This window comes from Octopus bimaculoides, chromosome 11 (genome assembly GCF_046866305.1).
Source record: "Octopus bimaculoides isolate indiv1 chromosome 11, ASM4686630v1, whole genome shotgun sequence".
In the NCBI taxonomy this organism is placed as follows: Eukaryota; Metazoa; Mollusca; class Cephalopoda; order Octopoda; family Octopodidae; genus Octopus; species Octopus bimaculoides.
The window spans coordinates 24,285,767-24,309,517 of NC_142938.1; the positions used below are offsets into that span (position 1 = coordinate 24,285,767).

The 23,751-nt window shown below is 36.0% G+C and overlaps 3 protein-coding genes across 4 annotated transcripts in view; 1 reads left to right on the forward strand and 2 right to left on the reverse strand.

The window, feature by feature from the left end:
• The window catches only part of LOC106867916 (tRNA pseudouridine synthase Pus10), a 40,967-nt gene extending 31,962 nt beyond the window's left edge, over positions 1-9,005 (reverse strand). The window contains exons 1-3 of one of the 2 annotated variants that reach the window (XM_089359668.1): positions 8,938-9,005; positions 2,696-2,830; positions 1,210-1,341 (exon numbers count right to left, since the gene is read on the reverse strand). In XM_089359668.1, the coding sequence (XP_089215794.1) occupies positions 1,210-1,341; positions 2,696-2,830; positions 8,938-8,958 (288 nt within the window). In that variant the 5' untranslated portion in view covers positions 8,959-9,005. Of the gene's footprint in view, positions 1-1,209; positions 1,342-2,695; positions 2,831-8,893 lie in introns of both variants that reach the window. The other variant, XM_089359669.1, reaches the window with a different exon arrangement.
• Positions 9,006-9,167: 162 nt separating this feature from the next.
• On the forward strand, positions 9,168-19,166 carry LOC106867915 (uncharacterized). Its single transcript, XM_014912985.3, has 4 exons — positions 9,168-9,577; positions 13,937-13,987; positions 15,293-16,249; positions 18,968-19,166. The coding sequence occupies exons 1-4, from the start codon at positions 9,305-9,307 to the stop codon at positions 19,016-19,018; spliced, it is 1,332 nt and encodes a 443-aa protein (XP_014768471.1). The 5' UTR covers positions 9,168-9,304; the 3' UTR covers positions 19,019-19,166.
• On the reverse strand, positions 12,013-13,774 carry LOC149133213 (uncharacterized). Its single transcript, XM_089359667.1, is given in 2 exon segments — positions 12,013-12,732; positions 12,734-13,774. Coding segments are annotated over 2 exon segments (1,563 nt in total). The 5' UTR covers positions 13,640-13,774; the 3' UTR covers positions 12,013-12,075.
• Positions 19,167-23,751: the final 4,585 nt, after the last annotated feature.

A 23,751-nucleotide genomic window follows, 5' to 3' on the forward strand; every position in this document is an offset into this window, starting at 1 on the left:
GGTGAAAAGCAGGTAATGAATAAAAACTATAATTCTTACCTCTGCAAAGTCTGCAAAAGAAATGGCAGATAACTTAGTGCTGATTTTGGGATTTGTGCTAAGGGGCACTTGTTCTTTCTCAACTAAGCCTATTGTAAAAGAAGCTCAATTTAAAAATATTCACCACACCATGCTTGTTTGTTCGTGTGAAGGCCCAAGGCACATTCTGAAACGAGCTAAGTGAATAATTTATAAATATATAGAGATATTACTAGTAAATAATGATATTAGTGGCCATCCAAAGCATGAACAGTACAAGTTTAGGATATATATATATATATATATATATATATATATATATATAATATAATTATGGTACTGGTAAGTGCCAGCTTTGCTAGAAATAGGAGTCAGATGCACTCCGAAGCCTTCACACAAATAAGCAAGCATAGTGAGGTGAATATCTTTAAATTTAGCTTCTTTTGCAGACTTTGCAGAGGTAGGAGTTATAATTTTTATTCACTGCCCACTTTTCAACATGCTTGTTTTAAATAAGTGAGCTCTCTATGGCTTCAGAGTTCATCCTATTTCTAGTGAAGCTGCTACCTTCCAGTACCACAAGTGTGTGCGTGTGTGTGTGTGTGTGTGTTTTACTATATATGTATATAAGACCAGAGGCTTTCAAATTATCATCATCCCACATTTTTGTATATCAGTGTCAACATTGCCTGGTGTGTCTTTTATCATCTAAGATTATAAAGTATGATTAGTGAAAGATGCTTTTTCACTCAAGTAGGTCATAGCTGAATTTGAACTCATAACACAAACAAATGGAATAAACAACATCCAGTTCAACCTTCTTACACTTCTGCTAATCCATCGCTTTGAATTGTCTTTTTCTGTTTATCAACAACGAAAGGTTGAAAGGCAAAGTTGACCTTGTTAGGATTTGAACTCAGAGCATAGTCAGGACAGGTCCTGTGAAGCATCCAGTTCACCACTCTAAAGACTTGGCCAATTAGACAAATAGGTAACATAACTAGCAGACTTATATTGACAGTAACATGATCAACTAAACACTTAGAGGCAGTGTACCAGCATGGCCACAGTCCAATGACCAAAACCAATAAAGGAATTAAAAAAACCATCAAGAACTGAAAAAGCAGCAGATACAGACCTAATGAGTCTAGAAGACCATCACACTCTAAGAGTACATTTCAACAGACTTACTTTTTGTGTGAAAGTATCTGAGCAGAACTGTTGAAGAATTCCTAAACAACAGATACAAATTTTCTCTGCTTCCTCAGGTTGTATTTCTGAATCTTCACCACATATTCCATGAATAAATTTCACAATCTCTGGCTAAAAATAAACAAATTATTAAATCAATAAAATTTCAACAGGTTACAGTTACAACATGCAGAATTAATATGTGGCTAATTGGTTAAGGTACAGGGTCACCAACTCTTGGGTTGGGAGTTTGAAATCAGTGCAGGCTATTTTTGAAATACAGGCAAGCAGGCAGGCAGACTGATGTGTGCATGCTAGTCTCTGTATGTCTTCATACCACTTGGGCAGCAGAGGTGTCTGCTCATGTCCTGCAGCTCAGCAGTCAAATGTGTGAAGACCAATGGAACAAGGTACTTTACTGAAAAATAAGGTTTGGCCTCAGGAAGGGCCCCCAGCCATAGAAATTTCATCCAACTCATCACAGCATGGGAAAAAAAGTGAACATAAAAAGATTGATGACGACAACCAAGATACTTAAAGTTTTGCAGCATGGAACTATTCATCATCATTGTCATTTAACGTACATGGTTTACACTGGCAGAAGTTGAATGACTTGGTGGTATCCAACGAGTTTGAGGACTACACCATACTTCAACATCTTCTTTGGCCTGGTTTCTACAGCTGGATACCCTTCCTAACACCAGCCATATTACTCATACACTGGGTACTTTTTCCAAGACTCCCAGCACTACTAAGGTTGCCTTGCAGCTTGCATGACTAAGATTCCCTTTGACTGAATGGGACTACAGTAGAGAGGGAGATAGCTTTAGGCTGGGAGATGAGGGGTTAAAATCTGAGAGAAGGGGTCAGAACAGAAGTTTCTTGCTGTAGAGGTGCTACATGTCTGCTCACATTATAAAAGAGAGGATGAGTGCCCAAGCTGGAACAGGAAAGAGATAAAAATATTGATTTCAAATTTTGGCACAAGACCAGCAATTTCGGGGTGGGGGGGAAGTCATTCACATCAACCCCAGTGCTCAACTGGTACTTATTTTATCGACTCTGAAATGATGAAAGGGAAAGTTGACTTTGGCAGAATCTGAACTCAAAATGTAAGGATGAACAAAATGCCACTAAACAATTTGTCTGGCATGCTCATGATTCTGCCAGCTCTTCACTTTTAAAGAGATAAAAATATTGAAATATTGGTTTCAAATTTTGGTACAAGGCCAGCAATTTAGAGAAATGGGGTAAGTTGATTACATCGGACCCAGTGCTCAACTGGTACTTATTTTATCGACCCTGAAAGTATGAAGGGCAAAGTTGACCTCAGTGGAATTTGAACTCAAAACGTAAAGATGGATGAAATGCCGCTAAGAAATTTTCCTGGCATGCACACGATTCTGCCAGCTTGCAGTCTTTAAAGAGATAAAAATACTGAAATATTGAAAGCAAGAAAACACAACTTCTATATCAGGTCACTTACTTTTCTGTTTCTGTGATAAAAGTGTAACTTTTTTTCACCCATGAAGCGAAGAACACAATAGTGACAGCAACCAATTTTAACAAGTAACCTAGCTGCTTTCTGTACTGTTTCTTCATCATTGCTGAAGAACTCATGCTATATAAGAAGATGAAATATATTGATGAAATAAACCCACAAACATCTCAGGTCCTAAAAATAATTGCACTGAATAAAAAAAATTAAACATTTAGAAATTAAAAACAAAAAAATACTTTGTCAACAATTATTCCTTGTCTCCTCTATATGAAAATCCTTAAGACGTTGAAGGAGCACCCTTTTGTTTTTGTAGGGCAATTAAAGGACAAAATTTTACATATTCACTACCAAATATATAGGCACAGGAATGGCTGTGTGGTTTAGAAGCTACCTTCTCAACCACATGGTTCCGGGTTCAGTCCCACTGCATTGCACCTTGGGCAAGTGTCTTCTACTATAGCCTTAGGCTGATCAAAGCCTTGTGAGTGGATTTGGTAAATGGAAACTGAAAGAAGCCTATATGTGTGTGTATCTCCCATTACCACTTGATAACTAGCATTGGTATGTTTACATCCCTGTAACTTAGCAGTTCAGCAAAAAAAAAACTGATAAAATAAGCACCAGGCTTAAAATATAAAGTACTGTGGCCAATTCATTCAAATAAAATTCTTTAAGGGAGTGCCCCAGCATAGCCACAGTCCAATGACTGAAACAAGTAAACGAATATCAACACAATGCTTTGTTATTGAACTAGATATATAAATCCATGGTTTGGCAATGCCCACCCCGTCTCTAAGCCAGAAGGTCTTTGTCTTGCAGGTACTAGTGCCACGTAAAATTCACTCATAACAGTGCCATGTAAAATGCACTTGTGCCATGCCACATAAAATGCACTTGTATCAGTGCCACACAGAGTGCATTTGTGCTAGGTGAGACATAAAAGCATCCATGCCAACAGCACATATAAAGCACCCAGGACACTCCGTAAAGTGGTTGGCATTAGGAAGGGCATCCAGCCATAGAAATCTTGCCAAAACAGACAATTGGAGCCTGGCAGCTCTCCAGCTCCTGTCAAACCTTCCAACCCATGCCAGCATTGAAAATAGACATTAAACAATGATGATGATGATGATGATTTGTTAAAAAAGTCAGGGTTGTTAAAGAAAAATAGACACTGGCATGGCTATGGTGGTTAAGAAGCTCGCTCTGCAACCATGTGGTTTCAGATACAGTCCCAATGCACAGTACCTTAGGCAAGTGTCTTCTACTATAGCTGCAGGTTGACTAGTGCTTTGCAAATGAATTTTGTAGACAGAAACTGTGTGGAAGCCCATCACATGTACAGTACCATGCAAAAGTCTTTGGCCACTTTAACTATTGTAAATTTCTATTAATTGCCAACTTATAAGTGGATGTTTCACATTGCGTTTTTTACAGATGAAACATTGACCCTGTTGGAGTCATTTCTACACCTAATCATTATATTTTGTAGTAGGGGTTCTGAATGAGAGGGGAAGATGTGAGATGACCACCAAAAATGGACATGCAAAAGTTTTCAGCCCTTCACATAAACCAATCAAGATACAGTGTCTTGAAACAGGAAAATGTCTATAATGAAAATTTATTACATAATGTTCATTTCACGAAGTTACTGTACATTGTTAATATTTCATGTGGCTTCCCTTGGCTTGAGTAATTGCTTCAATGCACCTAGGAAGGGATGCGTACAAATCCTTCACCATCTTCACAGGTATGAGATGCCATTCTCTGTGGCTTAGCTCCCACAACTCTTCGAGTTTGTGTGGATTCTTCTGATGAACTCGTCTCTTTAGTTGTCCACATTTGCTCAATGATATTTAAGCCAAGGCTCTGAGCTGGCCATTCTTTCAATACAGTAACATCTTCATCAGCCAGACTCTGTTGTGTTGCACGCAATCTGTGGCATGGAGCTCTGTCATGCTGAAAAATCTCACCTTCATCCAAGTCTGGTATCAAATTGTCTTTCAACAACTGGCTGTATTTGGCACTATTCAAGTTACCATCAATTTTCTAGAAACCATCACTTTTTATGTATCCCCAAACTTCACTGTTTTCGTTGTGTAATGTGGGTTGTTTTGCTTTCCTGGAGGCCTTCTGACAAATTCTCGCTTATTAGAAAGTGATAACAACCCATGTTACATGACGAAAACAACTAAGTTTGGAGGTAAGAGTCTGATGCTTTGGGGATACATAAAAAGTGACGGTTCAAGAAAGTCAGTTAAAATCGACGGTAACTTGAATAGTACCAAATACATCCAGTTGCTGAAGGACAATTTGATACCAGACTTGGATGAAGGTGAGATTTTTCAGCATGACAGAGCTCCATGCCACAGATCGTGTACAACACATTAGAGTCTGGTTGATGAAGGTGTTACCATATTGAAAGATTGGCCAGCTCAGAGCTCTGACTTAAATATCTTCAAGCAAATGTGGACAGAACTAAAGAGAAGAGTTCATCAGAAGAATCCACACAAACTTGAAGAGTTGTGGGAGTTCAGCACAGAGAATGGCATCTCATACCTGTGAAGATGGTGAAGGATTTGTACACATCTCTTCCCAGGTGCACTGAAGCAATTATTCAAGCTAATGGAAGCCACACGAAATATTAAAATGTACAGTAACTTCTTAAAATGAACATTATGTAATAAATTTTCATTATAGACATTTCTCTGTTTTAAAACACTGTATCTCGATTGGTTTATGTGAGGTAGCTGAAAACTTTTGCACATCCATTTTTGGTGGTCATCTCACATCTTCCTCTCTTGTTTAGAACCCCTATTACAAAATATAATGATTAGGTGTGGAAATGACTCCAATAAGGCCAATATTTCATCTGTAAAAACCGCAATGTGAAACATCCACTTATAAGTTGGCAATTAATAGAAATTTACAGTAGTTTAAAGTGGCCGAAGACTTTTGAACGGTACTGTATATGTGTGTGTGTGTGTCCCACCCACTGATGTTGGTTTGTTTATAACCTCAAAACTTAGAAGTTCAGCAAAAGGGACTGATAGAATAAACTTAAAGAAAAATTTATACTGGGGCAATTTGTTCAACCAAAACCCTTCAAAGCAGTGCCCCAGGCATGGTCGCAATCCAATGAGTGCAACAAATAAAAGATAAAAGTTGCCAAATCAAAATGCATGAGAACCGTGCATGTTTGCTGCATATCTATAAGAATTTCTTAAACAATGAACGACATGCAATACTATATACTAAACCTTAAGTATACTGGAATTCATGTTGTTAAAATTATTTAAAAATTACCAGTGGAGGCGCAATGGTCCAGTGGTTAGGGCAGCGGACTCGCAGTCATAGGATCGCGGTTTCGATTCCCAGACCGGGCGTTGTGAGTGTTTATTGAGCGAAAACACCTAAAGCCCCACGAGGCTCCGGCAGGGGATGGTGGCAAACCCTGCTGTACTCTTTCACCACAACTTTCTCTCACTCATTCTTTCTGTTTCTGTTGTGCCCGTAATTCAAAAGTGTCAGCCTTGTCCCACTCTGTGTCACGCTGAATATCCCCCGAGAACTACGTTAAGGGTACACGAGTCTGTGGAGTGCTCAACCACTTGCACGTTAATTTCACAAGCTGGCTGTTCCGTTGATCAGATCAACTGGAACCCTCGACGTCGTAAGCAACGGAGTGCCAACAACAAAAATTACCAATATCTCAATTTCTATGAATCATACATTTTCTTTCTAACTTTTGGCACAAGGCCAGCAATTTTGAGGGGAAGAAGAAGTCGGTTACATTGCCCCCACTACTGAATTGACAATCATTTTATCAATAAATCATATAAATATTGAGTTCACATCTTGCCACAAGGACAGTAATTTTGGGGGACATGTTAAGTCCATTACATCAATCCCAGTCCTCAACTTGTACCTATATGAATATTAAAATGTGTTTTGTATTGTATGTACATATATACTGACATACCTACACAAGGATTGCACCTAGAAAGTTCTCCTCCAAGGCACAAGTCTGGGCAAAGTTGTTTATGGAAGACTAGCAGTCATCCATGCATACCAGCCTCCTCTCTCCACACCACTGATGTTATCCAAAGGAAAGGCAAAGGTTGATACAACTTGGCACCAGTGACATTGCAACTCATTTCTACAGCTGAGTGAATTGGAGTAATGTGAAATAAAGTGTCTTGCTCAAGAACATAACACACAGCCCAGTCCGGGAATCGAACTCACTACCTCACGATTGTGAGCTCAATGCTCTAACCACTGAGTCATGTGTCTTCATCAAGAGTGTATTTATGCCTATGTATTATTTATTCAAAGTTGTAAATAATTAGCAAAAGATAAAATACAAAAAAATGAAGTTTTGGTTTATGATTACACATATCAGTAACAAAAGAATAATGAAACTTTAAAAATGTTTATGATATTTATATTAAAAATATTGTTTATGTGAGTTTTTTTTTTATTAGCTTCAATTTTCCATTTCTAGCTCCTGCTCTTGATAAATTCAGCTCTTTGTGAACAGTGGTCAGAGGGAATCTCAACAAAGACGGTTTACCTGGTAGAAATAGCAGTCAAGTCTCTCTCAACTAACAACCTACTGTCTTGAAGGAAAAAATATGGCCCACGGTACACTAAATCTAGGGGAAAAAATAGGATTAGTGACTTTTCCAGCGCATCTCCCTCGCCATTCTTCGGGGCCACGCCTTTTCCATTTTGTCTACTGGGACCATGAGGTAGTCTGAATTACAGCAAATCGAGAGAATGTAAGAATTTTGTAGCCTACTACACGAACACATACACAGAGCTACCTCTCTAGTACTTCTCTCTTCCACTGCTGTCACAGTAAGGATGTTTTGACGGTGGACCTCCTCGATTAAAGCTGACCTCAAACTAAACAACAATAACAGTCATGTCATGTTCGATTCCAAAAAAAATAGTGTAGTAGTTGAAGTGCACCGTATATTGAACAAATATGAAGGAAAAAATGCGCGCTGGCAAACGGGGGTGGGGTGGGGAGAGGGCTCGGAAAATTCACACAACCCGAGCACTAAATCTCAACGTCCGGTCACAGGAGTGAAACAAAAATCATGTAATACTTCTAATGCAATGTATATTGAACAAATATGAAGGAAAATATGCGCGCTGGCAAACGGGGGGGGGGGAGGCCTCGGAAAATTCACACGGTCAGCCCTACACAACCCGAGCGCTGAATCTCAACGTCCGGTCACAGGAGTGAAACAAAAATCATGTAATATTTCTTTCACTTGTTTTAGTCATTTGACTGCGGCCATGCTGGAGCACCGCCTTCAGTCGAGAAAATCGACTGCTCGGGTTGTGTAGCGCATTTTTTCCTTCATATTTGTTCAATATACGGTGCACTTCAACTACTACACTATTTTTTTTTTCAATTTTTCCACCGGGTGTGGATCTATATAACCTAATATTTTGGGTTTTGCCCTGGCATTTGCCCTTCATCTTCGAGATAAACACTCCCGGTATCATAACATCAAAAAATCTACGTATTGGCATAACTACAATTTGGTGCCCCAGCACCCCCAACTTTATTTTTTCATTACTTTCTAGGAAGATGTACCCTTTTTTTTTAATGAAATTTTGCACAGATACATCAACGATGGTCCAGATTACTATCATACTGATGAAAACTTCTGTTTTTTTTTCTTCTTTTTTTTTTGAGGAGTTTCGATCATTCTCCATATTCTATCTGTCTTTGTTACAATTCATTTCCGTAACTTCAACATTTTACTTTTTTGTTTTAGATTTATGTCTGAAACATCAAAATTGTGTAATCTACATTCTCGAAAACGTACTTAATTTCAAAATATGCAATTTTTTCTAGTAAGTTATGAGGAAACAAAGTCAAGGCGGGGCATCAAACTAGTTATGCTCCTGTATTTATTTTTTCATCAACGATATATATAAGGTATGTGCTACGTCCACGAAACTTTGTGAAGTTGAGTTAAACTGTTGTTACGTACATACAACTCTACCAAATGTGTTGAGTGCTACTTTCGTTTGTTCATTCACTCGTGTGCATGCGCGCGTATGTATCTATTTATGTATAAACAAATTATTCTGGCAATTAACGACACACGTACAACTATCCTGCAGGTGCTATAATTACACTAACGTAATTTTAAATCTTACTTGGCCAGTGACTTCAGTATATGAAAAATGAAACTAGAAGTTACCTCGTCAAACAGCGATGCCATGTTTGTGTGAAGGAATAAAGTAAAACTAATGTCGCAGTGAATAACAAATAGTAATATATTTATATATTTTAAAAAGATTTATCGGCTTCTTTAAAATTTTACCGGCGCTAAAATTAATTTAATAATAATATTTATTCTCAAAACATATTTAAATAAATTATTCGTAATTATTAATTATCTATAGATATTAACAGAAAAAACATTGCAGCAGAAGACCGAGTTATGGTTTCTTCATAAGTGTTTCATTAACTGGACTGATTTCTGTAAATAGACATTCTTTTTTATTTAGCATTTATTATCCTTGATATTTTATTTCCCGTGTAATTTTGCATTTAAATGAAAAAAGATGGAGTTCGAGAAGCAAGTTAGTTCATATTTCAAAGCAAACAACTCCTTAGCTAGACGGATCGTTGAAGAACAAGAATACATACAAAAAATGTATTCAGATAATTGGGAGCAGATGACTTGTGAAGAAAGAGAGTGTGTATTTAATAGTTTCGCCGTACCGGCGTCAGTTTTGGAAAAATATTCTGATGTGCCCAAAACAAGCGAATACCCTGATTCTTTCCCCAGGCATATTGTGGCGTGTGGTGAGAAAATTGTTGTAGACTACAACGATGTGAGTATAAACTCTGGTAATTGTTTATCTATCTATCCTCCCGTCCTTTCAGCAATACATGCATGCAGCCATTCATTCATTCATTCACTCATGCATGGATGCACGATTATGTTAATTGTTCAGCTCAGGAACCTAAACCAATAAACGACCCTTCTTTTGATCTGTTTTAAAAGCATTCTGCTTTGCAAAAGGTTGCCTGCTCTCTGTCTGCCTCTCCGTTCACGGGCGTGTACAGAGAACAGGGAATCGACTTTCCGAAACAGTTCCGATTATCGATGTTGCACTTTCATCTTTTTTGTGCTGCTAATGCCTTTAGAGAAAGTATAAAAATCACATTGTTTCCTTTCTTCTAAAATATAGCACGTTTGTGCCGAGTCAAAAAAATATACGTAAACTATTGGTTTCGAATTTTGGCACAATTCCAGAAATTTGGAGGAAATGGGTCAGTCATTTACATCGACTCCAGGTACTTGTTTTATTGATCTCGCAAGGATGAAAAGCAAAGTCGGGCTCTGCGAAATTTGAATTCAGAACGTGAAGACAGACGAAATGACTCTCAGCACTTTTGCCCAACGTTCTAATGATTTTGCCAGCTCACCGCTGTATATTTCTATAAATTATTAAAGTGAGACGTCCAAGAAAGAAGAAGAGCACCAGAATAATATATAATTTCATCGGTTATGAGTTCAAATTAGAACGTGACCGTCTTTGCTTTATAAACGATGTATGGAATTTCTAGATAACCATCCTATGTAAAGTGATAGTTTGTTGCCAACTTAATGTGGCAGTCCCAGGAAAGGGAAGAATGCTACTGCTATTTGGCCCTAGGAAACATCGTTTCCAGTTGGCTATGTGACACAAGCATTCTGTGTCCTTAAGTTTTCAAACTAGAGATACATTTTTTTAAAAAAATATATTTTATAAAACTAGAATGACTTAGTTTTTAGTATTTACCTTCTGTACAATGCTTTTTTTTTTAACACCATAATTGCTAGAAACGTTACTCGTCTAACTGCCATGAAGTTACTCACAAATATTTTCATACTTCAGCCTTTAGATCACAGACGAGACATCTTTGTGTCTTATTTACCCTTAGGTAAATTTTTACAAGTGCACCCCCACGCGATTCACTAAGAAAAAAAAAACCTCGGACTTTTCGCGTGGAATGAAGTACCCTGACTGCCTAATATGCCACAAACTCCTTATTTTGATTCTGAAAAAAAAAGGTGGCGAGAAACCGGACCCCCTTCCCTTCCTTGTAAAAATTCCTCCGAAAAGGTTAATCTAGATCCATCCCCACACAGGCACTTTCCACCCTTTTCGCTTCTAGATCCTCTATAAACCAATTTGTTCAGTCCTTTCTTCCCATGACGCCAATTCTGGAGTACACCCTCACTGTCCATGGTTTTCCTGCAGCCATTGACTTACTCGGGCCAAAAGGAAATCTTTACGTAGGTACTCAACTGGCAAGAAATAACAGCCAAATTTCCTCTCATATCACACCTTACCATCTTAAAGCAATAAAAAACACACATTAGATATTGTAACTAAAGATATTCCTAACGAAACAGGATGGTCATGGCAGGAATGCTTTTGATCATAGATCTGCTCAGTCAAAGAGGACCTGGGGCTAACTACTGCCATGCAAACCTTTTGGTACTTTGTATCTACCAAACATATTAGTGTCTTGTAAGAAAGCAGTGAAAAACCACTTTTCTTTTCTCCTGTGAATATTCCATGACTAGCATATAGAGCTTGTCATAGAAGTCATCAAAGGTTGTTCAACAACCTAATACAAGAAAGGAAGATAGTTAATGCTGTTTTTCACACCACAAATATACCATGTATATAACAGGCAATGACAGAGTCTCTATGAGGCCACTTGATTCGATAGAATAATAACAGCAAAATCTCCCTCAAACCACACCTTTCCAACTTGCAAGAAAGGATGGTATCATTGGATAATATTATTCAAAATATGCTGTGTCTGAAAATGCACATAAGAAAAGACATGATGGTGACAATTGGAATGCATTCTGGATCTGCTAACCATATATTGTGTGCCAGGAGGCAAGGTGAATTCTTGGGTTTCAAGCAGAATATTTCTTTGAAGAATAGTCCCTGATCCCCGCTTAAAATGACTCCTTGATACCCCTCACCTAATATTAGGGGTTGTAAATAATTGATTGGAACCTTTCCAATCAATTATTTTCCTATCAATCAATTATTGCAATTAATTGTCAATTATTTTGCCAAACGTAAAAACACCATACATTTCGGAGTGTTAGCTTCGATTTAGATGAGAGCCAAAATGATAGGAAAATAAAAGCTGCGTCCTATAGTTTCAAAAAGCTTTATTGTCAAAAAGCATTCAAAGTTCAATTTTATTGATTTAGAATAGGGAACAAACAACACATATACTCTACATTGTACAGTACTTGAAAAGCAAATAAATTGAAGGTCTTTAATTGAAAGAAATTCGCAAACAAGTAGCACAATTAAAATGTTCTAATATAAAAAGGCCATGAACTATTGCAGATTTCTGAAACTAGGTCTTCATCCCAGAAAGTGCGATTGACTTTTAGAAATAATTGCATTTCTAAATTCATTGGTGTAAAGTATTGCTGAAAATCATTAAAAGCGTAACCTGTTGAGCTGAAGAAACATTCCAAAATGCTGGACGTTGGTAACAAAAATCTACAGTTCAGATATTGCTGAGGTGAAATTTTATCTTTTTTGTGCTTTTTCAAACAAATTGAAGCTAAATCATCATCTTCTACAGGTGAATCAGACTGTTGTGACATGTCTGTCACCACTTTCAGCTGATGTAGAGCAGCCACTTCATTTGCAGTTAGCTCTGCTTCTGCATGTTGTAAAATTTTCACAACTCCACTTTCAAAATTTGGACTGTGCACAATGGCTGCTGATGGATGCAAATATTTAAAAAATTCCTCGTAAGGATACAATGCAAAAATTTTGTCAAAAAGAATTCGAGCATCTCCCAAATCTATTTCTGTTCTTTGCAAGGCGTCTGTTACTGAGCGTAACTTTCCTAAATTGTCTTTTAGAATCTGCAGATCATTATGATTGCGTGGATTGCCTTGAAAAGAGTCTAAAAACAGCTTTGGATCACCTTGAAAAGAGTCTAAAAAACAGCTTGAGTTGGATATACCTCTCAATTATGTCATAAGTACTGGACCAATGGGTTTTATTTCTTTGTGTAGGTTGCAAAGACATTTTTTCCCGAAGTTTACCCACAAGTTTTAATGATTTTAGTTTGCCCATCAACATATTAATTTTATCAAGCAGAACTTCCTTTTTGTCGAGATAAGCAAAAACAACTAGATTGAATTTATGAGAGGCACATCCAATCAATGGTATTCTACACAAATTCGCTATAGATTTGTTCACTTCAGTATTATCTCCAGTAATAGCTACAACATTTTCTAATTTTTTATTATAGACACTTAACACATACTCTATAAATTCGACATAATCAGAAGCAGTGAATGATGTTTCACTTACCATTGGCAAAAATGCCAGCAAAACAATACAATAGTCATTTTGGTAATTGCACAAATAAGATGCAAAAACTCCAATGAAATGCATCGAACCCTTAGTCCAACCATTGATTACCAACGAAAATTTACTTGGAAGTTCAACAGATATTTTCTTTTCCACTTCTTGAATAAGTTTTTCCATGTATTTCTTTAAGGTCACATTTGTCATACTTCCCAAGTTTGTGCATTTATGAGTCAGTGAGTCTTCAGTCAAGGAAAATGGTTTTAAACCAACACATACCCACTCAATCCAACTATAAACATTTAAGGCCAAGCAACTGACCAAACTACTTCTTGGTGAAAGAAAACTCGATAAAGATGGTTGTCCAGTTACTTGTGTAGTAGAATACTCTGGATGCTGGTTTTTTATATGATTCATAAGATTTGTCCATCCAGTTCCTTTTTTCTGGGTTAACTTTTTTCCACACTTGCATTTCCATACATGTTCACTGTCTGTTTGATTAAAATATTTTCTGACGATTTGCTTGTTTTCACACAGCATGGGTTAGTGTAAAATAGAAGATATTTCGCCACTTCACTGACGGGAGCCAGTCAGGGGGCACTGGCCCCAGCTATGGTATTGGTTTTACTTGACTCAACAGGTCTTCTCAAGCATATCATATCATATCGTCCGACACTTCAGGAGTATTTTTAACAGGGTTGAATGTGCGTGGCTGCAATCTCACTTTAGTTGCTGGGTCTTGTGTTTTAAAATTACATTTGTTAACACCTGTTAATGTTTATTTGTGTGGGTTCTGTTTGTTCACTCTTTATCTTCTTTATAATATTTATTTCCTAGTGTCAAACTTGGCCTGATGAACATTCTGGAGCATTTTCCTGGAAGACAAAGGTTTGCATTGAAATTTTACAGTTTCCTTTTTCTTTTGTTTTTTGTTCTTGTTAAGCTATCTAATTAATTCAAAGAGAACATATGATGTTTGTGTGACTGTACATCATGCATGATGTGTATTGTGTGCGTGTCTATATGTGTATGTATATATATATATATATATATATATATATATATATATATATATATATATATATATATACACTCACACACATATACATATATATATATATATATATATATACACTCACACACACACATATATATATATATATATATATATATATATATATATTTACGGCCAGGATTATATATCCTTTTGAAACCATTTTTGGATGTGTGTGTGTGTGTGTATATATATATATATATATATGTATATATATAGTCTAACCTTTGCTAGTATGGATAAACTTGTTAGATTAGAATTTTAAAATTTATTTAATAAAGTATATTAATTAATTAATTTATTAAGCTTTTTTTTCTTTTCATTTTTTTCTTTCTTTTTTGGCAGAGATGGAAGGGGACTTGAATTTCTTCAATTCAGTTCCCTTCATTTTAATGTATAATTTCTAACCTCTCTGCTATCGCTGTTTCTGTTCTGAATTTACAGTTACTGCTTATGAGCACTACCACCCACCCATTCTTTACTCCATAACGTGATTGACTGAAGGAGCAGAGAAAGTGTAGGGTTATGAGGTCCTTCTTGTCCTATCTCATCGAGGACTATTCAACTTCTCCAGTCTTGATGGTATGAGAAATTGCAACCAGTACACTCTCTGAGGTGGTTAGTATTAGGAAAGGCATCTAGCCATTAAAACCAAGCTAAATGACTGATATGAGCACTAAGTATTAAGGAGCTGTAGCTCCCTTGGGAAGTGACTCTGTGATAACCCATTCAACTATACCAGCAAAGAAAGAGGACATGAAAATGATGATGATGGTGGTGATAGTGATGAGGATTCTTAATTAATTTCAATTGACAAAGTTGAGTGATGCTACAGAACGTCAGTTTAAATGTTTTACAGTCATCGCTCATGTTTCTCTAAGATCAAATCCTGCTTTGGGCTACTTTCACTTTCACTGTCATTCATTTTTAGAAGTTATACACTGGGCTCAGTTCAAATAATTAATATGTTAGCTCTTACAAAATTGATGTGTTTAAGTAGAAAATCAATCATGTTGATTAATTAGTTTTCAATTATTAATGAGTGTTGCAGTTTACTCTATGCATTGTATTTATATATACTTTTATTTATTTTCAATTATACTATCTTATCAAGTAATTTTTTGTTTCCTTATTGTTAGAGCCAGCAAGATTTAACATTACTGGATCTTGAACCGGACCAACTCACAAAGAAAAGTGAAAAAACTAGGAAGGCCCCACCCCCTGCTAAACAGGTATTTGAAACAAAGACTTGTCCTTGGAAAAGAGAGAATGGTGGTATATGGGATTCTCCTTTCCTTGCTGCAGAGCGTGGCATGGACCCTGTATTTACCAACAACATCATTGAACCCAACTCTAACACAAATTCAGAAGAAGAAGAAAAGAACACTGCCATTCAAGAAGATCAACCCCTAACAGATGCAAAAGTCATTCCACCCTCAAAGCAACCACCTCCACTTCCTTCAACACGTCCCCCTTCAATTACCAGACCCCCTTCTGTAAGGCCACCTCCACCACCTGTCCCCACCACTGTGCCTAGAAAAGTAGACTACCATACTGTGCCTCTAGCTGATTCACACCCGAAAAAAGCTGGCCGGAAGAGTCATCGCAATTCAAGAGCTGAAATAAAGGCATCCGCACAGAAGAACGCTTCAAATCAAGAAGCTAAACAGAATGTTGACCACAAACGAGATTCTGGTAAGTTTGAATCTCAAGTTGCAGCTGGTACCCATTTGTCAATCAATAACCCTGCTTTTACCGATAATGATGAGAAGGGCATTGATGATCCAAAAGCTGCTACTACTTCTTTAGGTTCAAAGGGAGAATGGTCACATTTTATTGGCGAAAAAGAGGCAAGCAGTGCCAGCTCAACACCAACAAAGCAGCTTTTGAAAGAACCAGAGCCAATGTCCATCTCCAGACAAGTGGAACAAATTCCAATGAAGAATAGCAGTTATGTTGTCGATGAAGAAGAAAGTGTCGCATATTCCTGCAACAACGAGGAGTCAGAATCTTTGCTGAAGACCAATGACCAATTTGAAAAAGCTAATTTGAATGCTGTCAACACTCTGGAATCTGAAGAAAATGTTGAATCGAAGGTAAGAACTTTTGTTTCTTTAAATTTCAATCATTTTCAGTGATTCTTTTTTCTTTTTACTTCAAGTCAGATATTGTTGCTTAGCCCTTGGTCAACTCTGATGCAGCTGATCTATGATCAAAGACTTTCCAGCTATGACTGTTCCATCTATTTTTTTCTTTTCTTTTGTATATTAGGAGTACATTGTCTGAAGTCTTCTTTTTTCTAAGAGGTAGGGTGTTATTTGAAAGAGATTTGGTTGTTAATTCTAATGAGTCAAGTAATGGTATAGAAGTTCTTTTATTGGCATAGGGTGGTAAAAAAATAGGGAATTGACAAAGAATAGCAGTAAGATATCAGACTAACTTCTATCAAACCACCAATTGATATACTCTGACCTCTGCTACATTGATGTTATATGAACCAAGTAAAATAATTATACGTTGCTCCTATACTCAGCAAAGACAAGGGGTGTGACACTAATCCCTGTCAGTGTGTTTTGCCATTAGATATGGGCTCTGATTGTGATTTTTGAATGGTTCTGATTGTGGAATATTTAGTGTGAAGCTCATCACTGCACAAGTATTCACTTACAGAAAGATATTTATCATTACAATGTTCAAACCCTTCACTTTACACCACTAGTAATCTCATAATTGCTTAGAAGCCAATGTGGGAGCCTGTATATTGTTGACTTGCTAGAAAATAAGAACCACTTCTCCCTCATATTACATCCTAACATCTTAGATAAAGGACACATTATCATTGGATAATGTAGTACAGATTACGCTGTATAAGAAGGAAAAAATAGGACCATCATGGCTGGAATATTATTTATCATAGGTCTGCTGGATGATGCTTCACCACGGACTAATACAACAATAATAATCACACCTACTTGAAGTTATAGAAGAGGAGACTAATTCCTTTATACTTCATAGTTTGTTCTTGCATACATTACAGGGTGCATTGGTATTTTGTATGAATTTAGAAAAAAACTCATAGCTCATCAAAGAAAAGCTGTATTTGAAAGCAAATTTGTACAAATAATCTTGAGAATCCTTTTACCACACCCATTCAATAAATCTAGTGTTAGCATCAATGGCTGCTTTTATACAATATTGGAAATGGTGACATGCCCAAATCAGACGAGCATTATTAATTTTGGACATAGTACTGATTATCATGGACTTCAAAGGCGTATGGTGTTATGGTGGTGTTGATTGACTTTTCTCTCAACTACACCCCATACTTAATGGATTGGGTCCTGGTGAGCTAAGAATCCATATGTCTGGGAGAACATGATCCACATTTGGGCTGTCCTAGCTTTATGAGACTGTGCAGAGTCTTGTTGATAGACATACAGTCTTGTGTTGCATAGTCTGTTTATCCAGAGCCTCACAACTTTCTCCAACACCATGTTAGCTGCTAAGATTTTAATGTAAATGTCATTAGATATCATAATTATCAATTTCAAAGAGAAATTGGATTCTAATTCTATTACTATCACTTACCAAGTGACAGCATTACCAAATATATGACAGTATGTCCATTATAGCCTCTCTCGAATTATGTCCTCTAAATTATATCTACTGTTTCTGTTTTAAATGTACTGCTTTATTTCCAGAAGATAATTAATTTGTCAGCCACTTTGCACCAGCAGTTTAGGTTATTGTCCAATTTGATTTTGAATTTCATTTGTAGGATTATTTCTTATTGCAAAAAAGGAACCAAGGTAGGATACTTCACTATGTTAGACATTTGTAAAATAACCTACTAGGACTAAGTAACTGATGAATTGTCTCATGGAGATAAAATAGTATAGTTATTAGTACAGTTCATGCCAGCATGGAACATAGATGCTAAATGGTGATGCTGGTGAACAGTTTGATAAAACCTAATTTGAGAAAACAGAACAGCAAGAAGCCCAACATATAATTGTAACATGGTCAGCTTACAAGCAAGAGATGCATGATTACAGTCCTGTTAATGAACCTCGTTCATCTATTCTATGTCAAATGAAATGTCTTTTTAATCTTTTAGTCAGGAGGGAAGACAGTATCCATGACTCTTTACAGGGTCTCTGAGGTTAGTGGGAAGGAAGAAGAGAGGAAAGTATCCTCAAGCCAGTCCAAATGTTTACAACATTTAGACTCCACCAAAGACACCCAGGGTGCCTGATATTAATGTTAAACTATATGACAAATTAAATCTACCACTTGTATAAGACATGGCAGGGTTTGAACTCAGAATGCAGAGAACCAGAACAAATACCAATCAGGTATCTGGATCAACATTTGTACAGTTCCACCAATCCACTTTTCTAGATTGGTACTTTTTTTATTGACCATGAAAGGAGGAAAAAGCAGACGTTAGTGAGATTCAAACTCAGAATGTGGAAAGTCAGAATAAATACTGAGACATTCCAATGCTCAAACAAACACAGGTATTTATAATACCTAATGTCATAAATAAGGCAGTGAGTTGACAGAATCATTAGCAGACTGGCCAAAAGGCTGAGCAACATTTCATCTGTTTTTACATTCTGAGTTCAAGTTCTGCTGAGGATGACTTTACCATTCATTCTTTCATTAGGGTCATTGTAATCAACTTACCCACTCTCACAGAATTGCTGGCCTTGTGCCAAAATTTAAAATAAATATCTCATATAATGAATTGATGTATTATCTAAAACTTAAATATATAAAACACTAAAGGATATTTTTTTTTATAATTGTAGCGTGATTCCAACATACCTCGCTCTGGATACGACTTCTTGGATGACTGGTAGATGAAGTGATATTTCGTGGAAAGCATTTCCTTATATGTACATCATGTTTCTCATCATTTATTTGTATCTTCCTTAAATTATTCTTTTGTGTGTCCTTGAACTTTTTTTTAACAAGTCTCAGAAAGAAATAAAAGTTTGAAAGTAATAATTCATGATTTATATACATACATATATATATATGTATATATATATATATATATATATATATATGTATGTATAAAGAAAGAAAAGGATAAAGAGACCAATGGCAATTATCTCCAGAAAATACCCACAAGGATTCTTTACATGGATGTTTACTGCTGGAATGGAGCTACACTCCAAGTACTGTTTCTTCTTTGTTCTTTTTTCTTCGCATCGCTCTTACTTCTTACTACAAATTTCCTCTTTCTTCTACTATTACCGTCTCCGATGAAGGGATACATTGGGTTTTCCCTGAAACAGCTGTAAAACTTTATCCATAAAATATAATTCTAACTTCTAACTTTGCCATTGGTCTCTTTATCTTTTTCTTTCTTTATACATACACACGCTAATACACGACCTATGTTATATTCCCCACTCCTGTTGATACAACGACAGGGGCAGAACTAGCCGGTATACAGCACTTACTTGGTATTACCTGTATCTTTAGGGTTTGGTTGACTCCAATACCCTTCATAACTTATATATATATATATATATATATATATATATATATATATATACAGTATCTCACAGAAGTATGTACACCCCTAAAAAATTTCAGTAAAATTGCCATTACTCTGATAATATTGAAGGAAATCAAACAAAATTTATACTGAATAAAATATATTATACATACAAATATTATACAAATTTGGAACACAAAACAATAAACATTTTCAAAAAGATATGAACTAAATATTAATTTTCAAACGATACAAAAATATGTACACCCTAAAGGATTATTTGCTATATTCAGCATTTGGCGTGACCGCCCTTGCTTTCAATGACTGCATTAAGTTGACTAAATTTCCACATATAACCAATGAAATCAACCTCCATTGATCCTGAATGATGTCTTTCAACTGTGTTACATTGTGAGGTTTTTTTCTCCTCAACCTTCCTTTCCAAAACACCCCACAGATGTTCTATTGGTTTTAAATCAGGTGAGATGGTTGGCCAAGACAATACCTTTACCTTTTTATCTGATAAAAACTTAGTCGTCATCTTTGAAGTATGTTTAAGGTCATTATCATGTTGGAACATGGAATGTCTTCCTAGTTCCTTGATACTTTTCGACATTGTTTTCTGCAATATGTCACGATAAAGCCTTGAATCCATTGTTCTCTCAATAAATGTGAGTCCATACCAGTTGCACTCATGTATCCCCAAAGCATAACACTTCCGCCACCATGTTTCACAGTAGGCACAGTGCATTTGTCGCTATTATCTTCACCTGGTTGTCGCCATACTCGTTTAATACCATCTGACCCAAACAAGTTGATTTTAGTCTTGTCAGAAAAAAAGAAATTTTTTCCCAAACTCCTTCCCCTTACTCACATAGGTTTCGGCAAAAGAAAGATGACTTGATTTATGCCTGGCAGTTAGGAGAGGCTTTTTACGAGGAATGCATCCATGAAGACCACATTGGTTGAAACTTCGGCAATCTGTTTGGGAAGATACACTCTTTCCACTAAAAGAAGACACTTCTTGGGCCAAAGATGAAGCAATATGACGCCTGTCATCCATCACACAACGTTGGATGTGGTGAATATCACACACAGTTAAAATAAAAGGATGACGTGGATGATATTTATTGCTAAGCTTTGTACTTCTGAATTATTTTGGCAACTGTGTTTACGCTAATATGTATTTGTTTGCTAATTAATTTGTATCCTAAACCATTCTTGTGCAAATTAAAAATAATTTCCTTAAAATCTTCAGACAATTCTTTTCCTTTTGGTGCCATTTTAATCACAAAGAAGATTTTCACCACAGTATATAAATCAGAATTCCTGCAGATGCAATAATAATGACCAGTGCAAAAATGCTCAGACAAATAATTTATTAGAATTGAAATTATCAGCAATGTCTGAATTTAGTAAAAAAAAGTGGATAAAATATTGAATATAGCAAATTTCTTTTAGGATGTACATATTTTTGTATCATTTGAAAATAAATATTTCGTTCATATCTTTGAAAATGTTCATTGTTTTGTGTTCCAAATTTGTATATTGTTTGCACATATAATATATTTTTAGTATACATTTCATTTGATTTCCTTCAATATTATCAGAGTAATGGCAATTTTACTAAAAAAATTTAGGGGTGTACATACTTCTGTGAAATACTGTATATATAAGTAATAATTTTTATATTCAGGTATACACCTTATAGTATGCCGTTTAAAACCCATTCACAGTATTCAACTACCTGGTGTCAACAACAGTACAGATATAATGTCACAGGATTTACTTCAGGAATTACTTCATATCTGTGGAGTTTATAAAACACGAGAGAAAGAAAATGAAATTCACAAGATTCTTTATTATTCATTATAATCATCTCAGCCCACTTTCACCAGTGCCTTGCAGGTGATAGAATTTATATTTTTTTATTCTTTTTAAGTCACCTTATTTCTTGCTTATATGAGAAGAATTCTACATTATAAACCAGTTCTCCATGTAGCCAAGTAACACAGTACAACTACCAAAATATATTCTAATAGAAATAAGTGAAACAGAGATTAAAAAAAGAGGTGCCTTCTGACATGTCACCTGATGAGACACATCTACACCTACAATACCCCACAACTGTTTGTACAACATGTCACCCACAAGGCATCAGTGCATAATGGGTTGAAACGATCGTAGTTAGCAATAAAGAATCTCATGAATCTCATTCCATTTTCTTTTTCTCATATTTTACATATATATATATATATATATATATATATATATATATATATATATATATATACGTATACTAGCAGCTAAGCCCAGTTTCACCCAGTCTGTTTGGATGATGTGGCTGTGATTGTTTTCAGTTAGGCCTAATCTATAACAGCGTTTCTCAAACTGATCATTTCGTGTTCCGTTTCGATTGGAGCCTCCAGCTGTATGAAGATTTCACCCCCTCCTGTCAGAAAATGGCTTCAGGAGTTGTGAAGAAAGAATTTGCACGTAGTCTGTTTGTGAGAGCTATTCTATTGTACATCTGTCTAATCATTAAAAGATTTATTTAATTATGGACATAGAAAGAAATTATACATTAATCGCAATTTTTGTAAACACTCTTATCCGTAAAAATGTTATTTGCAGAGAGCAGAAATTGAAAGATATATGAAATGGATGTGTGTGGGTGTGGGTGTGTATGTGAGAGAGAAAGAGGGTAAGAAAGAGAGATAGAGTGAGTGAAGTTGTATGTCTTGACTTAGATGGGCTGGCACAGCAAGTATGAAGCTTTGATTTAGCAGGAGTTGTGTTCACTTTTTACATGAAAACGACTGCACAAACTGATTTCATACTTGGGGTGCATGAATAATTTGACCTGGAATACAATAATATGGTCTTGATTTATTTTTTTATTAAAAATAAATAACTTTGTTTTATATAAGATGAACTTCTTTAAAAAAGTTTTTCAATGTCAACTTCTGGTACTGTCATAGCAACTGCGGTAGCTAGACACACATGTATGTCTGACATAGCAACTGAGGCTAGCTACACACACACACATGTATATATACAATATGCTGTTATGTATACAATACGCTGTTGATGAATATTTGTTTGCTTCATTTTTGAGAGAATCCTTGCCTGAATTTTTCTATCTTCAGTTGCCGTAAGGCCTTGTATGAAGATAAGGGATTTAAACATATCCTGAGTGAGTTCCTAAAGTTTTAAATTTTCACACATATGGTTGACTACTCCAGCGTATGTAATAAAGTGATCATCATCATCTTTTGTTAAGTTCCAACACTCCATTTGAGTGTTAAATATTGAACTTTTGTCACAAAAGATCTTTGATAATAATTCAATAGACTTTTTGGAAACACATCTTACTTGACATTTTGGGCAATATTAAGTTACAGTAGCATTCATGCACAGCAGGAGCTACCTTGTGTAGTAATAGCCTCACTTTCTCCTCATCTGATCTTTGTTAAAAATTTCCTCGTACCTCCTATAGTATGCAGGAAATGTAATACCCTGCTCCAGATTATAAGTGAATATAGAAATCAAGTTCACCACGCTGTCTGGTGTAAATAAACTTATCAAATTTTTGGACTCCCTTGACTGTAATTCAATTAACTGTTGTTGTTATAATATTTTCTTCTTCAACTCCTGTAGTTGTTCCTGTTGCTTCTCTTGAAGCTGTATTACTGCAGCTAATAGGTTCTCCATAATTTAACAATTTGGATGATGCACAAATTGTCAAATAACCTATATGAGCTTCGAAAAATCCTTGTTGTCAGATGTCATATCCTTACTCCTCCAATATCATAGTATCATTGATATTGTTGATGATAGATGAAAAATACACTGTAACAGTGTTATAACAATACAAAATAGAAACAGCAGCAGTAATAAACACACAATGAAACTTGAACTGAAAACTGTACCTGGGCTTTGAAGTCCAAACTATGAACTTTTTCTTTATTTGTCACACTGGGCATAACGAAGAGGGGACAGTACAAAGACAGACAAAATATAGAACAAGTAAGGCTGATCGGTAACACAACCAGACCAAGGATTTCTGGTAATTATCCAGGTACT